The sequence below is a fragment of the Phacochoerus africanus genome, unplaced genomic scaffold, assembly GCF_016906955.1.
Source record: "Phacochoerus africanus isolate WHEZ1 unplaced genomic scaffold, ROS_Pafr_v1 Scaffold_150, whole genome shotgun sequence".
NCBI lineage: Eukaryota > Metazoa > Chordata > Mammalia > Artiodactyla > Suidae > Phacochoerus > Phacochoerus africanus.
The window spans coordinates 1-19,604 of record NW_025927344.1 but is presented as its reverse complement, the minus strand read 5'-3'; the positions used below and the strand labels follow the sequence as shown (position 1 = coordinate 19,604).

Genomic DNA, 19,604 nt, shown 5'->3' with positions numbered 1-19,604 from the left:
TATGCTGCGGGTGCCGTCCTAAAAAGAAAAAAAAGAAAGGAAAATCTAACAAGCTTCATAATTATTTGAATGAATAAATGTAGATTATGTAATTGGGCAATAGGAAAGAAGAGGAACCTAGTGTATTTTTCATTAGAGAATAACATTCTATTCAGAAGACACATAAAATCCATTTGCCATTGGCTAAGGAACAGTCTCCCAGGGAACCAATCCTCCTCCACTATAAGGGCCGTGGTACATCTTCCCACATAAAGTGCATAGGTTAGGCACTACGTTATCGATGGCACAGGAGAGGGAACATCCTTTCATTCTTCTCAGGCCTTCAGGGCAGAAGCCACACTATGGCCTGGTATTTCCTGTGTCCACAGACTACCCAGGACAAGGTTAGTGACATTAGATCTGAGGTTGTAACCGTATGTGTCTCAGAAATCCAAGCCAATTTACCAACTGTGCATTGTAATGAGTCTCTGAAAATTGAATTTTAGGATGTGGAGAACACATGTGGACTTAACTTGTATTTGGGGTATCCATGAGGCAAGAAATTCCTGGCGTTCCTTTCCCCAACAGAGAAGGGCAATCGGCTTGGAATTGTGGTTGCCACCATCGGCCAGACCAGACCGTTACTGCTGGCAATGGCCCGAGAGCCTACAGGCATGGGACAGGGGCCAACTGTTGGCCAGAACACCCTCTAGCATTAAGATGACTGTGCTGACCCCTGGCTTCCATCTTTGGTTAGGGAATAGAATGTAGCAGCTTCTCCGGCGGCTCTACTGTTTGTGATGGTGGTGCTGAATCTATAAAGTATACAAAATCCATTTCCCGATCACTCAGTTGATCCCAACGGCTCCTCAGGGGGGTCAGCGGATATGAGAGAGGGTGGCCTCTTCAGGTACCACTGCATCTAGCAAAGGACCGAGGACATGGAAACCATTTCCTCCTGTAGGTAGGATGTGCTAGAGGGCCCAGGTTTGGCTCTATATGTGGCATTTTCATTTTAATCATGAGACCTCTGTGGCCATGCCAAGTTTGTGGGGTGCTGCCTTAAGGACCCACGGCATAGTGGCCAGCTGACTACAAAGAGTCACAGGCTCAGGATTTGTGAAAGCATTTCTTCCCAGAAGGGCTCACTATACAGCCAGCAGATGCCATCCTAATAGTGTGTAAGGTGCAGCCAAGGAAGATAGTTTTTTGCACCTCAAGTCCATAAACCACGGCTGATCCACGGACTGGAAGGACTGAGAGAAGGCTGTTGAAGCCCCTGTAATGAAAGGGTCTCTGTTGAGGAGCAGAAGAGGGGAGAGCTCTAAACAAAGTACCTGTTGTTATTGCAATTTGGAGCCTCTGTTGTTGGGTGGCCCAGAGTGAGCCAATATATGTAAAACTACTATGAAAAACAGCAGAGAATTTCCTCAAAAAATTAAAAAATAAAGCTCTCATATGATCCAGCAATTCCACTTCTGGATATTTATCTGAAAAAATGAAGACATTAACTCAAAAAGATGTGTGTCTCCAGATTCATTGCAGCCCTATTTACAATAGCTAAAATATGGAAACAACCTAAATGTCCATTGACAGATGAATGGATAAAGAAAATATGACATATAAAATTATTCAGCCATAAAAAAAGAGGGAAACCTTGTTATTTGCAAAAACATGAATGGACCTTAAATGTTAACTGAAATAAATGAGACAGAGAAAGACAAATACTGTTTGACTTTACTTATATGAAGAATCTAAAAAAGAAAAAACGCAATTCAGAGATAAGACAACAGCCTGATGGTTGCCAAGGGTGGGGGCTAGGGGTGGAAAAAAAAATGGGTGAAATGATTCAAAATGTTCAAACTTCCAATTGTAAAATAAATAAGTCATGAGGATGTCATGGATAGTATGGGAACTATAGTTAATAATATGGTATTGCATATTTGAAAGCTGCTAAAAAAGAGTAGATCTTAAAAATTCTTATCACAAGGGGAACATTCTGTAACTATGTCATCATGACAGATGTCAATGAGACTCATTGTCTTGTGGTCATTTTGTCATATATATATACATACATAAAACTCATTACGTTGAATTAATGTAATGTAGTCAATTGTACTAATTATATTTTTAAAAGGACAAATAAAATAAAATGAGTCAGTTTGTGAGCAAGGGCATAACGGGCTTCAATAAAATTTGTAAATGAGGAATATGTTGCCTCTGAAACCCAATTAAACATGTAAATGCTGAGACTCCTTTAAAGCAGTAAGTGCTGATGAACCTAAGAATTAGTTCCTTAGTGCATCAATTGAGGTTTATTTGCACCTTCTGAACTTGGGTCCACAGGGCATCTTTAGCTTCTTCAGGAAATTGATTCCCATGCTGATAAGTAAAGTTTAGAAATTTTAGGGAAATAGCAAGGCCTGAATTTTACAGAATGCAGTGTGGCTCAACCCTGATCAGAAAGTTCTGTGACAAGTGTTTGTTTATACATGTGAGCATATTACTTGAATTTCTTTGCAGATAATGTTATCAATATAATGTCTGTTCCTGGAATAAGCTGAATGTGGTTAAATTTTTGCCTGCAAAGTTAAGTGCACCGGCAGGGCTTTGAAATATCTCATAGTGAGGAAAGTAAAAATGTGTTGTGTCTTCAAAGGTGAAGGCAAATTCTACTGAGAGGCTGTAGACCTATACATAGAACAGAACATATTAGCCAAATCTCTATCAGCAAAATAGTTTCCAGTTGCTGATCAGATGGAGTCCCAGCAATATGTTTAATACCAGCAATACTAGGTATGAAGATCTTAATGGAGGATACCATGGCATTAAGGTCGTGGCCATTCACTGTGAAGAAACACTCATTTATATCAGATATAAGCACTGGCCCAAATGAGTTATTAAAGGGGAAATAATAAGGACAATGGCTAGGGCAGGCATGCCAATCCCCATGGCTCTCACTCCATTGCCCTCAACTTCACAAACCTCAGGGCTGTAGCGGATTCTCTCCTGGAACCCTTATCATGGTCTCTCAGGAACCTCTCTCTGCAGCCACATGTTAACAACTTGTTCTCAAAGTTGTAACAATTGAGGTTTATTTGCACCTTCTGAACTTGGGTCCACAGGGCATCTTTAGCTTCTTCAGGAAATTGATTCCCATGTGTCTGCTCTAAAAAGAGCAAATAAAACCTGTGTCATTCTGGCTAACATAGAAAATGCAAAGAAGCCCATGTCTTGCCTTGGAAGGATTTCACAATAACCTCTCTTAGAACACAATTAAGGAATTTTCCACCTATTAAAGTTCCCTCTTCTAACTCTACCATTGCCAGGACAGAGGGATTATTTACTTTTTTCTTTTTTATTATACAAGTGCAGGACTCTGACTCTAAGGAATTATGTTTTGATTCTGGTTTGGATTCATAGAATGGAAAGTCAGACCCTTCCTTCCTAGTTAAGCTGCACAAACTTGGGTACTTCCATTAAGAGAAGCATCAAAAGTACATGGGAAGCTGATAAAAAGAAAAACACGTTCAATTTTATGCTACTTGGAGACTCTCATGGCACATCTCATCTCTGACATCCCTCTTAGGAACAACAAGGTAAACAGCCTACTGTAGTCATTCAGAGGTTTAAGGTGTAAGCATTGCATGTTTTTAAATTCAGTGGTGCTATTATTCTAAAAACATGGATCATGAAATCAATCAACTGTGAAAATACAGATGAAAATGCAGGACTTGCCAAAGACCACAGGTCAGTACAAAAAAGCAAGGCATGGCTGTAGGGGGTACAGGTCAATGCAATGCCTCCAAAAGCTGTACAGAACAATGGGGAAATTGCAAAGATGATTTTGAAGATATGATTTTTCTCAGCCATATGCATGTGAATTAGAGGGGCCTTTTACATTGTCTTTGCTTCTTAATCAGAAAAATCTAAAGATGTGCACAGTTTCCTTCCTTGAGGATTATCAATTTATCTACAAAGGACTCTTACTGTCAGAAACATCAACATCCCTCTTCTTGGTTTCTGTATGCCAAGAAAATTTGAGGCATGATAAATTATCACACTTAGTTTGTCACTGAGGATTCCTCAAGACTTTGTGCAAAACCTACTCTGAGAGGCATTCCTGTGGTGGCTCAGAGGTAATAAACACAACTAGTGTCCATGGGATGCGGGTTTGATCCCTGGCCTCACTCAGTGGGCTAAGGATCCAGTGTTGCTGTGAGCTATGGTGTAGGTCACAGACATGGCACGAATCCTGCATGTTTGTGCCTGTGGTGTAGGCCGGCAGCTGCAGCTCCAGTTAGACCCCTAGCCTGGGAACTTCCATATGCAGCATGTGCGGCCCCAAAAGAACAACAACGAAAAAATCTACTCTGAGATACTATCTGTGGATCTCTCCAGATCTCTATTCTCAGAGACATATCCCCAATCAGTGTGTAGGAGACTTTGAAAATGGCAAAGAAATGAATAAATGCTGATTAATATGATTTAATGCTGAGACTTGTCCATGTAGTCAAAATAAAATGAGAGAATACTGAACTAAAAAGATCTAAGAGTCCTAAAGCCCTATTACAAAGTCATCTTACCAAAGAAGTGGGGCTATAGAAAAAGTCAATTATGCATCAAGATCTTCAGCATTATCTGCTTGGAGAAATTTCTGTTGCTTGCTGAAACAAGGGAGTCAGAGATTTGTATAGTAATGGAGACGAGGATTTATGGCAAGTATCCACTGAAACATCAAATTGTACAGGGAGAGTAGGCAAGATACAGAAAGGGGAAAAAAGCATGAGGAGGGGGAAAGGGAAGGAACAGAATCAGACGGATATGTATCTACCAAGTGCACAGAAGTATAAGAGATTTATAAAGTCACATAAAAGTGACTTAAATGCAGAGATATCATAAACATTTGGGGAAGGAAAAATAGGTTCAAAAATTATTCTTCTGAAACAAAATTGAGTAATTATTCTGCAACAAATTCTGTGATGTGTCCAGGAATAGATCAACTTGAAGGAATTACAAAGACTGGCAATAGAGTTCCCATTGTGATGCAGCGGAAACGAATCCAACTAGTATCCATGAGGATGTGGGTTCAAGCCCTGGCCTCGCTCAGTGGGTAGAGGATCCAGCATTGCTGTGATCCGTACATCATAGTGTAGGTCTCAGATGTGCCTCAGATCCCATGTTGCTGTGGCTGTGGGGGAGGCTGGCAGCTGGAGCTCTGATTCAACCCCTATCCTGGGAACTTCCATATGCCATGGGTGTGGCTCCCAAAATAAAAAATAAAAAGAAAAACAGAAAGACTGGGAATGAAGGTCACTTACACAAGATATGGGACATCCCTGGAGTCAAGTCCCAGTCCAGCAGGACACAGGTTGGGCCAACTGAATGTAAAGTTATATTTGACCTGATTTGGTTGATTACAATCAGCTTTACCTCTCCTACCTCAAGAAACTTTGGTTTTCATCATTCTCACCTTTTCCCTTTAGAGCCCCTAAAGGTCAACAATGAAAAACCGAACCACATTTACTGAGTTTATTCTCTTGGGTCTCACAAATCAACCTGAGGTCCAGGTGGTGACATTCATCTTTCTGTTCCTCACCTACCTGCTAAGTGTCCTAGGAAATCTGACGATCATCATTCTCACTCTGGTGGACCCCCACCTCCAGACCCCCATGTACTTCTTCCTCCGGAACTTCTCCTTCTTAGAAGTTTCCTTCACATCCATTTTTATTCCCAGATTTCTGACCAGCTTGACAACAGGAAATAAAGTCATCAGCTTTGCTGGCTGCTTGATTCAATATTTTTTTGCTATATTTCTTGGGGCAACGGAGTTTTACCTCCTGGCTTCTATGTCCTATGACCGCTACGTGGCCATCTGCAAACCCCTGCACTACCTGACCATCATGAACAGCAGAGTCTGCATCCAGCTTGTGTTCTGCTCCTGGCTCGGGGGATTCCTAGCTATCTTTCCCCCAATCTTCCTGATGAGCCAGGTGGATTTCTGCGCCTCCAATGTTCTGAATCACTATTACTGCGACTATGGTCCCCTCCTGGAGCTTGCCTGCTCAGACACAAGCCTCTTAGAACTGACAGTCATCTTCTTGGCAGTTGTGACTCTGGTGGTTACTCTGGTGCTGGTGACTCTCTCTTACACATTTATTATCAGGACCATTCTGAGGATCCCTTCTGCCCAGCAAAGGACAAAGGCTTTTTCCACTTGTTCTTCCCACATGATTGTCATCTCTCTCTCTTATGGCAGCTGCATGTTTATGTACATTAATCCTTCTGCAAAAGAAGAAGGTTCTTTCAACAAAGCAATAGCTGTGCTCATTACTTCAATTACTCCGTTGCTGAATCCCTTCATTTACACGCTAAGAAATCAGCAAGTGAAGCAAGCATTCAAAGACACCATCAAAAAGATTGTGAAGCTTTAAAAAACAAAATATATTTCCAGGAAAATATGTTTTATTTAATAAATATGTATTCAGTGTCCACTCTATTTCAAGTGCTGCCCTGGCACTTGAGGATAAAAATATGAAAAACCTAAAGTCCTAATTTCAAGGAATCTATGGTCTAGTGTAATAGGAATGTGTAGAAATTGTAAATTGATGTCATAAGTTTACAGAAAATAAAATAATATGGTAAGTGTTATTAGAGAAGGATGAATGAGACTCCCAAAATAGAGTAATTGGGAAAGCATTAACTGTTTTCTGGAAATTACTTGAAATTAAGAGGCAAAACAGATTGCTCATTTAGAAGAGTGGGAAATATAAAAACTAGAGTGAGAGAGGCCAGCTCATAAGGTATTTATTATAAAGTGTGGATTTAGTTGGACATTGATGAGTCCCCAGTAGTTTTAAGAAAGGCAGGTATATTACTAGCATAGTTTTAAAGGAAATCTAGCTGGGACATTAGTCTTGATTAGGGAGTTCGGGAGATGATGCTTCTTTCAAAGTGTCCATATTTTTTATTCTCCTTACCTTTTTTTTTTTTTTTATCTTTCAGTTGAAGCCATTGCAACTTCATTCTTCCATAAAACACAAAAAGGCATTTGGTCCACTTTTCCTCAAGTGAGGTGAAAACGCTCAAGATTTTGTCAATTTACACCTCCATTTTCTAGAAGTTTTTGGTTAGAAGAGATTTCTAGAGGCAAAGTCAGACTCCTCTCACTCCTCCTAAACAAATGGCAGTTTTCATAGCTGCCATGTTTTTATGTTAATGGCTGAGATTGCCACACTCTCTCTTTGAGAGTCTCCAGTAATTTCTTTCTATTTTGACTTCATTTTCATCTTTTTGTCTCCTTTGTTAGGTATTATAAAGGACAAATTCTGTGATATGACTTCATTCGTTTAACTTTTCCCCAAATTCTTGCTTTTTTTCCCACATAAGCCTTGGATGCCTCATTCATAAAGTGAAAAGGAATATAAAGTAGCAATACAGTTTTATACCCAGAAGGTTCCAGATTATGAGTTTTTGCAACTAACTAGGAATAAACGACCCTATCAAAAATCTACACATGGATTCAAGGTAACAACAAACTGAATTTGAATGCAGCCTCAACTTCAATGGAACCTAGGACATTTTGGAAATCTGAATACCTGTACATAGTTCCGTAATAACCTTAATTCATTGCAGAATACCAATTACTATTTAGGGTACAAACATGATGTGATGTATTCACATGTTTTATGTGCACTAATAATGCTGAACAGAATGAGGACTTAATGAACAAACTGTATGGGACTGATTGTGAGAGAAAATTTCCAGAACCACAGAAAATCTTGAAGACTATATAATATTTTTAATAAACAGCCTTTTATATAAAGCCATTGGTGTTTTGAATTATCTGGGTTTCCTTGGTGGCTAAGCCAGGTGTTGGTGATAACTTTCAATTCATTCCAAATCCCCTGAGCTATTAATTAGAGAAATGTTCTTAAACAGCAACCCCTGAGTCACCAAGTTCTCCCAAATCCACATTTCTACCAAAATCTATGGTGAAGTGAAACAAAATGCTATATAGTGGTTGAAAATACAGGCTTCAGTTCAAATCTCAGATGCCCAACCTTCTACCCGAGTCTCCTTACAACAATTTTTTACCTCCCTAGGGCTTACTTTTCTCAACTTTAAAGTGTGGATAATAATAGTGACTATCTTACATGACAGTTTTGAGCATCAAATAAGTATAAAAAAAGTTATGCCATTATTTATTGTGTTGTAAAAATGATATCCATTATAACACAATGATAATGGTAACCAATATCCTTGTCCAGAAACTCAGGCTTGGAATTCCCTGGTGGCACAGTGGGTTAAGGATCCAGTGTTCCTGTGGCTCAGGTCACTGTTGTGGCGCAGGTTTCATCCCTAGCCCAGGGTAGTTCCACATGCTGTGGCCATGGTCAAAAAAAAAAGTGACGGAAGGAAGGAAGAGAAGAAAGGAGAAAGAAAGCCAGTTGAGTTGCCAGGCTAAACTGGTAAAAATAGGTTTTTATTGATTGGTTTAACATAACTGGGACTATAAATTGTTAGCCATTCTACTTGAAATCCCTTTGCAGCAAGGCTAGCTTATTTCCACTCCTCTTATGTCCAGTTGCATCCTTGATAGCTGGGTCAGTGAAGGTCTCAATACACTTCAAATAAAGCCAAGAGAACAACCGGCAGCAGCTTGTTAGGGCTGGACAATCATCCACTCCATGTGCTCTGGATGAAGCTGAGATAAAGAGGAGTATTCAGTGTAGTCAAAGTTTAAGAACACTAGCCAGGGCTTCACCCAGCCTTCACAACATAAGCACCTAGAAATAAATTTGGGAAGGACTCTGTCACCTCCTAAACGTGCTTGTCCAAAAAAGAAAAGGAAAAAAAAAACCGATAAGTCATGGTTTTCTAAAACTGTTCACCTAGGTAGCTTTATGCTAATACTTACTTGGAATGTAGCCCAAGTCATAGAAAACCAAAGAAATGAATTTACTGATTCTGCAGCTGAACTTTTGGAATGTTACTGTCTAAATGTGTAAGTTGGTGGATTATCCTTCCTATCACCACTGTAGACAAGAATCAAAAGAAACAGCTTTACCTACCTAGTATTCTCAGGACAATCTCAGAGCAGTGCTAGGGTGAGGAGATGATAAAAATGAGTGAGGCCTAATGTACTACGCCAGGCATTCATTCTTCTATCCTCTCTCCCTAAGCCTCCATAGCTTGTGACTTCAGGAATTACAAGTCTAAACAGGTCGTCTTCTCCCAATGCTGCTTCTCGCAAAGAGTTTAAAATAATATACAAAAGGGAGAAAAAGATTTTTTTTTTTTGAGAAGCCAAGTAAAGTAAGAACAGTTCTGTAATGACTTGGGCCTTCTAGCTTGAGGATCATCCTTTTTATTCCTTTATATTCATCCGTAAGTTCATGAAATTTGGCACATAAACATCACTAGACTGTATAGAGGAAGCTATGGAGAGTCATAAGTTCACAAGCCAAAACTACCACCAATCAGAGGACTATATCCACTGTGGGCTGGAGGTAGGAGTCAGGGGCAAGAATATACATAAGATATAATATGACACAAAGAATTATTAGAACAGAAGCATCAAGAATTTAAAATAAGTATAATTTTCTCAAAAATATAAGAATGATACTGGTAAAATGAAGGATAAAACATTATAAAAATACATAGGTTAAAAATTCTGCTGAAAAACATAAAAGAAATAAAGAATAAAACAGATGAGGCTAATACCAGGAGACATAGAACTAAAACAAAAATAGTGAACTAGAATATCAGATCTGATAAATTCTTTCATAAAACAACAGGAAACAAGAGATTAGATAGATAACAGAAAATATAAAGATACCAGATTCAATAGAAATGTAGGTGGGTAGATAGGCACCAAAAGACAAGATATATACCAAAACTAGATAATAGGTGTAACAGGTGAAGAGAAGATAACAAAAAGAAATAATAATAGAGTTCCTATACTAGGCAAAGATGGATATCTCTGTGTATGCTGTGACAAGATAGATAAGGAACATTTATGCCTTAAGAAATCAGACATTTACTTTCTCTAACACCGCACCTGAAAATAAACTCAAAATGGATTATGCCCTGAATATAAAGCTGGATACTATAAAACTAGAGAAGAACATAGACAGAAAACTCTTGGACATAAATTGCATCGGTAACTTTTTGAATCCACCTCCTAGAGTAATAAAAATAAAAACAAACAAATGGGACTAATTAAACTTAAAAACTTCTGCACAGCAAAGAAAACCACACATACACACACACAAAAAGACGACCCAGAGAATGGGAGAAAATCTTTGCAAATGAAGCAACTGAAGATTAGTTTCCAAAATGCACAAATATCTCATGCAGCTTTATATCAAAAAAATAATAATCAAAAAATGGTCTGAAGATCTAAAGAGACATTTCTCCAAAAATACAGACAGATTGCCAAAAAGCACATGAAAAGATGTTCACCATCACTAAATATTAGAGAAATTCAAATCAAGACTACAATGAGGTATCTCCCACACCAGTCAGAATAGCCATCATCAAATTCTACAAATAATAAATTCTGGAGAAGGTGTGGAGAAAAGGGAACCCTCATCCATTCTTGGTGGGAATGTAAATTTGTACAACCACTATGGAAACAGTATGGAGATTCCTTAAAAACTAATTATAGAACTATATGATCCAGCAAGTCCACTCTCAGGCTTATACCCTGAGAAAACCATAATTCAAAAAGGTACACGCACCCCAACATTCACTGATCAGTATTTGCAACAGCCAAGACATGGAAGCAACCTAAATTTCCATCAATAGAGGAATGGATAAAGAAGATATGGTACATGTAAACAATGGAATATTACTCAGCCATAAAAAAGAATGAAATAATTTCCACATGGATGGACCCAAGAGATTATCATACTAAGTGAAGTAAGTCATACAAGGAAAGACAAATATATGATCTTATATGTAGAATCTAATAAAAATGATACAAAACAATTTTTTATAAAACAGAAACAACACAGATTTCAAAATCAAACTTATGTTTACCAAAGGGGAAATGATGAGGGGAGGAATAAATTAGGAGGATGGGATTAACATATACACTGTACTATAAATAAAAATAACTAACTAACAAGGATCTATTGTACATCTCAAGGAAATCTACTCAATATTCTGTAATAACCTATATAGTAAACAAGAAAGGACATACATATATGTATAACTGATTCACTTTTTTCAGTTAACTAATACAACATTGTAAGTCAACTATAATAAAATTTTTAACTTAGAAAAGAGAAATCAGACATTTAAATTTGACAGGAAATTTTACATTTAAATTTGACCTCAGAAGGCTTGCCACACAAAGGACATTTTCTTCCATAAAGAATTTTTATTTTTAAATATACAGAAAAATAACTAAGACATAAAAGTACCATGTAATAAACTGTAAACACTTATGTAACCACCACCCAAGAGGAGAAGAGAGCTAATTCCTTTTCAGTCAAACAATTGTGTTTCTCTAAAACCCACAGTTAACTAAAAGGCAAAGTAGAATTATACTTGACACAAAAATTCCATTCACAGAACAGAAGAGCCCTGGTTTACTCCCACACACCTTCATTTGTAGAAATGACTCAAGTGTTTTCTTGCTCTTTTCTGGACAATAGCACATTCAGGACAACAGGAAATTCTGGACCCTCACTTTAAAGCCACCTTATTATGGCTCATGTTCAGTTGCCTCCCAGTAGGGCCTACAGCATTTTAACACAACCATCCCCTCTTATCAGTGGTCCCAGAAGCCAATTATACCCTCAAATGAGGTTCCCAGTATTTATATAACCCCTGACTTTATTTTCTGTGAACATTTTTGATTCCTAAGAGCAAAACCTTAACAGTCACCCTCAACTTTTCATCAAAAGACAAATTGGAAAACATTTTTAAAAGAAATATTCGAATAAAAGGACAAACATAGAAGGATGATGCAAATAATATGAAACATAAAATGATAACAAAGTAATTATGTAATGTATATTTTTAACTTTTAAACAAGCAGGACAAAAAAATAAACAAAAGAAAACATATATAGCCATGAACCTGAAAATGCCTCTAAGGGCAAAAGTATCCATCTACAATCACCTCACTTTTCAACAGTTTCAACCTTTGCAGAATCTTGTACTCTCAGCAGCAATCTGATGACTTTAAGCCAATAGTTTTTTTTTGCATCTGGCTTTTCTTGTTTCTTTGAAAAATTACTGAAGGAGGAAATCTTTCAATAATCTTTGAGGGGTATATTGCAACATCTCTTTGCATTGCTGGATGAGGGGGTGTCAGTTGTTTTTACATTATTTTAATACATTCAGATAAGAAAGGGAAAGGAATATTATGGTATTCTTATTTCTGTACCTATTCTTGTGTTATTTATTGTGAGGACAGCATTGACAAGGCTGATATGAAGATGAAGGTCGTCTGCATTTCCTGCAAATCGATGCATTTTTCCTCCTACAAAGGGAAGACTCTTCAAAAGTGGTTGTGTAGCAAAAAGGGGAAAGTAATGACATGTACAGAATAGCGACATGAAAGACTAATGACTAATGCTTATTTGAAATGATTATGAGGACTTGATTGAATTACCAGTTAAGAAGAGAGTGAAAGTTTTAACAGTTTAAGGGAGAAGAGAAATGCCCATGCACAGATGCTGGGACTGTCAGCTTTCTTTCTTCTCAGTTCTCTTTAATGTCTGTCAAAATGTGTCACCCTCATGGCTTCCATTTTCATCTACATTCTCATGATATATCTTTTAATTTAATTTTAATTCCCAGTATGCAGTTCTGCTACTTTTTTGAATGAAACACAAATCTTTTAAGAGTGTCATAGAAAGACTGCTTTACTTGTTTATTTCTCAGAGTATAAATAAAGGGGTTCAACAAAGGGGCAACAGATGTAGTCAGCAGGGATACTCCCTTATTAATGGACACTTCATCTTTGGCTGAAGGTTTAATATACATAAAGATGCAGCTGCCATAGGTCATGGAAACCACAATCATGTGGGAAGAACAAGTAGAAAAGGCTTTTTTTCTTTGCTGGGCAGATGGTAATCTTAGAATCATCCTAATGATGTATATGTAGGACAGAACGACACACACAAGGGTCACTATGAAGGTCAACACAGCACAGGCTATAACCAGCTGCTCTATGAACCATGTATCTGAACAGGAATTCTTCAGGATTGGAGAAGCATCACAACAAAATGGTCAATAACTGAGTCACAGAATTCTAAATGGAGACTCAGGCCAAGGGGTGGAAGGATAATCAATAAGCCAGATACCCAGCAACAGAGGATGAGATTCCTACAGACTCTGCTGTTCATGATGCTCATGTAATGCAGGGGTTTGCAGATGGCCACGTAGCGGTCATAAGACATCACTGCCAAGAGGAAAAATTCTGTAGCTCCAAAGAGGACAATAAAAAAGATTTGGCTGAAGCAGGCATTGATGGTGATGGTTTTGTCCCCACTTGATATGATGTGCAGATAGGTGGGCACACAGGCAGTTGTGAATGAGATTTCTAAGAAAGAGAAATTTTGAAGGAAAAAATACATAGCTGTTTTTAAATGAGAATCCACCAAGACCAGAGAAATTATGGTCAGATTCCCAGTTACACTTAACATATATGTGATCAGCAGAAAGATAAAAACAAGAATTTCTAGTTGTGGGTCATCTGTCAAACCCAGTATGATGAACGTTGTTACTGCTGAATGGTTTCTCATCACTGACTTCATACTATTGCCCAATCTTCACATAAAAGTCACAGAAACTGCATCTGAGGAACAATGTCAAATATGACAGAATCAAATTGTGACTACAAATAACAAACTAGTCATATGCTGCTCCTTCTATAACTTGAAAAACAGTCTTTCATAGTTTTTCAGGAGTGATACCTTCAACTCCACTGAATGTACTACAGAGAAGCTAGAACCAATTTGCGTGAGTGCAAATCATATGTTTACATGAGCAACCTTGGACAAGTCATTTATCAGTCTGTTTCCAACTTCCTAATCTGTAAGAAGAGGTTAATGATGACTACATTATAGAGTAACTGTGAATTTTAAATGAGTTAAATCATTAACATGCTTATAATAGTCCTTGGGAAACAAGTATCATATTATTTTTCTAATTTTCTTTCTTAAAAAATACTTTCTTAAGTTCCTCTAGTTAAACTTGAAAGTCTTTCCATTGCAAAACCAAAGGACAACCAAATGAATGAGATATTTGCAAATGACATTTCTAATAAAGAGTTAATATCCAAAATAAAGAGCTCACAAAACTCAATATCCAAAAAAATAGCTGAAAAAAATGGGCAGAAGATCTGAATAGACATTTTTCTAAAGATATACAGGTGGAAAACAGACACATGAAAAGATGCTCAACATCACTAGTCATCAGGGAAAGGCAAATCAAAAACTCAATGAGATATAACCTCACCCCTGTCAGAATGGCCATCATCAAAAAGAACACAAATATTGGCAAGGGTGTGGAGAAAACGGGACACTGGCACACTGTTGATAGGAATGTAAATTGGTGCAGGCACGATGGAAAAGTTTATAAGGTTCCTTAAAAACTAAATATAGAAGTACCATATGATCCAGCAATTCCACTCAGGTATATTTTTCTAATTTTCTGAAGCCAATATCTAATCACCTCAAGAAGGAATTTAGCTGTCAGGTAGCACCTCTGTGTGTGCGTGGGTGTGTGTGTGTGTGTGTGTGTGTGTGTGTGTGTGTGTGTTACATCATTAATTTCCTCCATACTCCTAGATTAACTTAATCAACATAAAACATGCTCTGGTATTCCTTATAAAATCCTTTTTAAAAAATCCTACTAATCAGAGAGTTACACTACTATCGCATATTCTTTGAATAAAATTTCTTGTCATTGTCATATAGTTTTGACCTTCAGAAACATGTTAATAGGTCTGGTCAAAAATAAAATAAATTTAAATTGAAAAAGATGGGAGGGGAGTTCCCGTCGTGGCGCAGTGGTTAACGAATCTGACTAGGAACCATGAGGTTGCCGGTTCGGTCCCTGGCCTTGCTCAGTGGGTTAACGATCCGGCGTTGCCGTGAGCTGTGGTGTAGGTCGCAGACGCGGCTCGGATTCCGCATTGCTGTGGCTCTGGTGTAGGCCGGTGGCTACAGCTCCAATTCGACCCCTAGCCTGGGAACCTCCATATGCCGCGGGAGCGGCCCAAGAAATAGCTAAAAAAAGACAAAAAAAAGAAAGAAAAAGATGGGAGGGAGTACCTGAAATTTAAATTAAATAGAAAAATATCCACCCATTTGTATCACAATACTTAATCTCATACACCATAATCACAGCAATGAGGGGGAAAGAAAGGACTAGTCCAGACACATATCTGATTATATCTGCACTATTTTAGTCTGAGGTAGGGCAGGAAGAATTTTAAATAAATCCTAAACTCTTTTTAGTGGGCAATGTTTTTGTAATAGTATGGGCAAAATTGCTGAAATATTTTAGATTTACTATCAGACTGAGCAAATGAGAAAAGGGTGATTTTTCAGAGTTTTTGCCAAGAAATTAGAAAGATACATACTGATTGGAGACAAACAAGAAAGAATCTTGAGTGGATGAACTGTTCTTACAGGTCTCAATATAATCTAATAATTTCTAAAATGGGTATGTGAAGGTTTAAATAATCTAAATATGCATAGATGAAGGAAACCATTTTTAAAAATGAAAAGTTAATCCACAGAATAGGAGAAAATGGAATTAATCTCCAAAAATACAAATATCTCTTGCAGCTTTATATCAAAAAAAACCCAAGAAACCTAATCAAAAATGGGCAAAAATCTAAATAGGCATTTCTCCAAAGAAGACAGACAGATGGCCAAAAAAACACATGAAAAGCAGATCAACATCACTAATTATTAGAGAAATGCAAGTCAAAACTATAATGAGGTAACACCTCACACCAGTCAGAATGGTCATCATGAAAATTCTACAAACAATAAATTCTGGAGATGGTGTGGAGAAAATGGAATCTTCCTATACTCTTGGTGGGAATGTAAATTTGTACAACCACTATGGAGGAGAGTATGGAGGTTTCTTAAAGAAATAAATATAGAAATACTATATGACCCAGCAATCCTACTCCTTGGGCATCTATCCAGAGAAAACCATAATTCGGAAAGACGTTCATTGCAGCACTATTTACAGTAGCCAAGATATGGAAGAGACCTTAATGTTCATCAACAGAGGAATGGATAAGGAAGATATGGTACATATATACAATAGAATATTACATAGCCATAAAAAAGAATGAGATAATGTCATTTGCAGCAACATGGATAGACCTAGAGATTATCATACAGAGTGAAGTTAGGGAAAGACAAATATATAATATCACTTATATGTGGAATCTAATAAAATGATATAGAAGAATTTTTTTTATAAAACAGAAACAAATTCATAGATTTCAAAACTAATCTTAAGGTTACCATGAATGAAGCCATTCATAGGACGGAAGAACTGGGAGGGTGAGAATAACACGTACATCGTACTGTATAAAACAGACAATTAATGAGAACCTATTGTATACCACAAGAAAATCTACTCAATGATTTGTGGTAAATTTCCTATATAGGAAAAAAGAATGTCTATATATGTATAATAGCTGATACATTTTGCTGAAACTTATACAACATTGTAAGTTAACTATACTCCAAATAAAATTAAATTTTAAAAATATGCATATATGTATATGTGCAAGGATATTTGTAGGCATATATGTGCATATTTTTGTATGCTGTAGTCTACGTGTACATGATGCTTACATTTCCTTAGTCCACTAAAAATAGCTAAGAAAAGATACCCCAGTAGCAATTAGCTCACCTAAGGGCCCAGATTTTGGCATCTGTTCCCCACCAAAGTAAGCCAGTTTTCCCTAAAAATTTGCCTTATCCAGGACTGAGGTAGAGTAGGTGCAACATGAGCATGCAACATCTTATCATGCCAAAATTAAGGAAATCCTCAAATAAACAATGGGACTTGTCACAAAGTCCGCACAAGCCAGCTTGAAAGAGGGCCCATTGACAAATGTGGGAATTTGAGCACCAAAATTAGGTACAGTAGTAAACTATAAGCCATTGAAAACTAGGAATTCATGACAGCATATAAGGAATAAATGGATCAATTATTTTGGAAGAAAAGGCTGGGGTCTTACTTATAAAACATCAAGGACAAGCTGGTAGATACAGATAAAGTAGGAAAAGTTTTTGAAATCATTATTGTAAAGACCAAATCAGGTAAAAACCATCAAAAGATGCAAATTAAAGGGAAATTTTTGTTGAGGAATAGGATACTTGCATGGTCTTGAGGTATATTCTCATAGACTGCTTACTAGTTACAAAGGAAATAATGATGGAGAAATTGGACAACTTGACCTGGGAATCAGATTGGTCACCCTGAGGATGACATAATACCATCTGTAGAGTACTCTGGCTAAGAATGAATAACATGAATCTAATGAGAGACAATCAGAGAAACCCAAACTAAGGAAATTCTATTGTGGGGGTGGGGGAAGAATAGGACAGGACAAGGGAGATTGCATTGTACAAAAATGTCTGTCTCTATTCTACAAAGCTATAGTCATCAAAACATTATGGTGCTGGAACAAAAACAGAGATACAGATCAAAGGAATAGGATAAAAGGCCAGAAATAAATCCAAGCACCTATGGTCAACTAATATATGGCAAAAGAGGCAAGAATATACAACCTAAATGTCCATCATCAGACGAAAGGATTAAGAAGATGTGGTGGAGGAAAGATAATCTCTTCAAAAAGCGGTGCTGGGACACTTGGCAACGTCATGTAAAAGAATGAAATTAGAACATTCTCTAACATCATATACAAAAATAAACTCAGAATGGATTAAATACCTAAATGCAAGGCCAGAAACTATAAAACTCCTATTGGAAAACATAGGTTGAACCCTTTGCCATAAATCACAGCAAAATCTTTTTGATCCACTCCTAGAATAATGGCAATGGAAACAAAACAAAACAAAAACCAATGGGACATCATTAAACTCAAAAGCTTTTGTACAGCAAAGGAAACCATTAGAAAAAGAAAAGACAACCCACAGAATAGGAGAAAATCTTTGCAAACAAAGCAACCGACAAGGACGTAATCTCCAATATATACAAACAACTCATACAAATCAACGACAACAATAAAAAACAGCCCAACAGAAAAATGAGCAGAACTTCTTTCTCCAAAGACATACAGATTACCAAGAGGCACATGAAAAAATGCGCAACATCACTAATTATTAGATAAATGCAAATCAATACTACAATGAGGTACCATTTCACACTTGTCAGAATGATCATCATCAAAAGTCTACAAAAAACAAATGCTGCAGAGGGTATGGAGAAAAGGGAACCTTCATACACTCTTGCTGGGAATGTAAATTTGCACAACCTGTATTGAAAACAGTATGGAGGTTCCTCAGAAAACTAAAAATAGAATGACCATATGATCAGCAATCACACTCTTGGGCATATACCCAAACAAAAGTTTCATTCAAAAAGATACGTGAATCCATATGTTCATTGCAGCACTATTCACAATAGCCAAGACATGGAAACAACCTAAATGTCCATCATCAGATGAATGGATTAAGAAGATGTACATATACACAATGGAATACTACTCAGCCATAAAAGAACAAAATAATGCTATTTGCAGCAACATGGATGGAACTAGAGATTCTCATACTAAATGAAGTAAGTCACAAGGAGAAAGGCAAATACCATATGATATCACTTATATGTAGAATCTAAAATATGGCACAGATGATCCTATCCACAGAACAGAAACAGACTCAGAGACATGGATAGCACACTTGCGGTTGCCCAGGGGGAAGAGGTAGAAGTGGACTGGACTGGGAATTTGGGGTTAATAGATGCAAACAATTACATTTAGAATGGATAAGCAATGATATCCTGCTATACAGCACAGGGAACTATATACAATTTCTTGGGATAGAACATGAAGAAAGGTAATATGAGAAAAGGAATGTATGCATATGTATGACTGGGTCACTAGGCTGCACAGCATAAATGGATACAATGCTGTAAATCAACTGTACTCTAATAAAAAAATCTGCCTCAAAAAAATGCATAGGCTGTAGAACTGTTCCAAATAAAGGGGGCTAGAGAATCATGACAATAATACGATACCTGACACAAGACTGGATCCTGGGAAGAAGGGAGAAAAAATCATATTAAAGATATTATTGGTTCAGTGGCAAAATGGAAATATAAATAGAAAATTAGATAAAAGAATTGTATCAGTGCTAAACTTACTGAAATTGATACACACTGTGGCTTTGAAATGAATATCCCTGTTCTTAGGGCATATACACTGAAGTATCTAGTAGTAAAGCATCAAAGAGCCATGAAATACATATTTTAACTTCAAATATGTCATAAAAATATTACGAAGAGCGATAAATAGGAAGTGATAGAGTCAATGGGAAAATATTAACAGTAGATACACCTAGATAGTCATCTATTCTTGGCACAATGACTAATTTTGCAAGTTTA

The 19,604-nt window shown here is 37.2% G+C and overlaps 2 protein-coding genes across 2 annotated transcripts; one reads left to right on the top strand and one right to left on the bottom strand.

Annotated features, from left to right (window-relative positions):
• The first annotated feature begins 5,461 nt into the window (after positions 1-5,461).
• On the top strand, positions 5,462-6,500 carry LOC125119148 (olfactory receptor 6C4). Its single transcript, XM_047766002.1, has one exon. The coding sequence runs from the start codon at positions 5,484-5,486 to the stop codon at positions 6,411-6,413; it is 930 nt and encodes a 309-aa protein (XP_047621958.1). The 5' UTR covers positions 5,462-5,483; the 3' UTR covers positions 6,414-6,500.
• A 6,309-nt stretch (positions 6,501-12,809) lies between these two features.
• On the bottom strand, positions 12,810-13,744 carry LOC125119147 (olfactory receptor 6C2-like). Its single transcript, XM_047765999.1, is given in 2 exon segments — positions 12,810-13,222; positions 13,225-13,744. Coding segments are annotated over 2 exon segments (933 nt in total).
• Between the last annotated feature and the right edge of the window lie 5,860 nt (positions 13,745-19,604).

What these genes read in the sequence shown, in the direction of transcription:
- LOC125119148 (XM_047766002.1), top strand. Translation starts at nt 5,484, where the DNA reads ATGAAAAACCGAACCACATTTACTGAGTTTATTCTCTTGGGTCTCACA.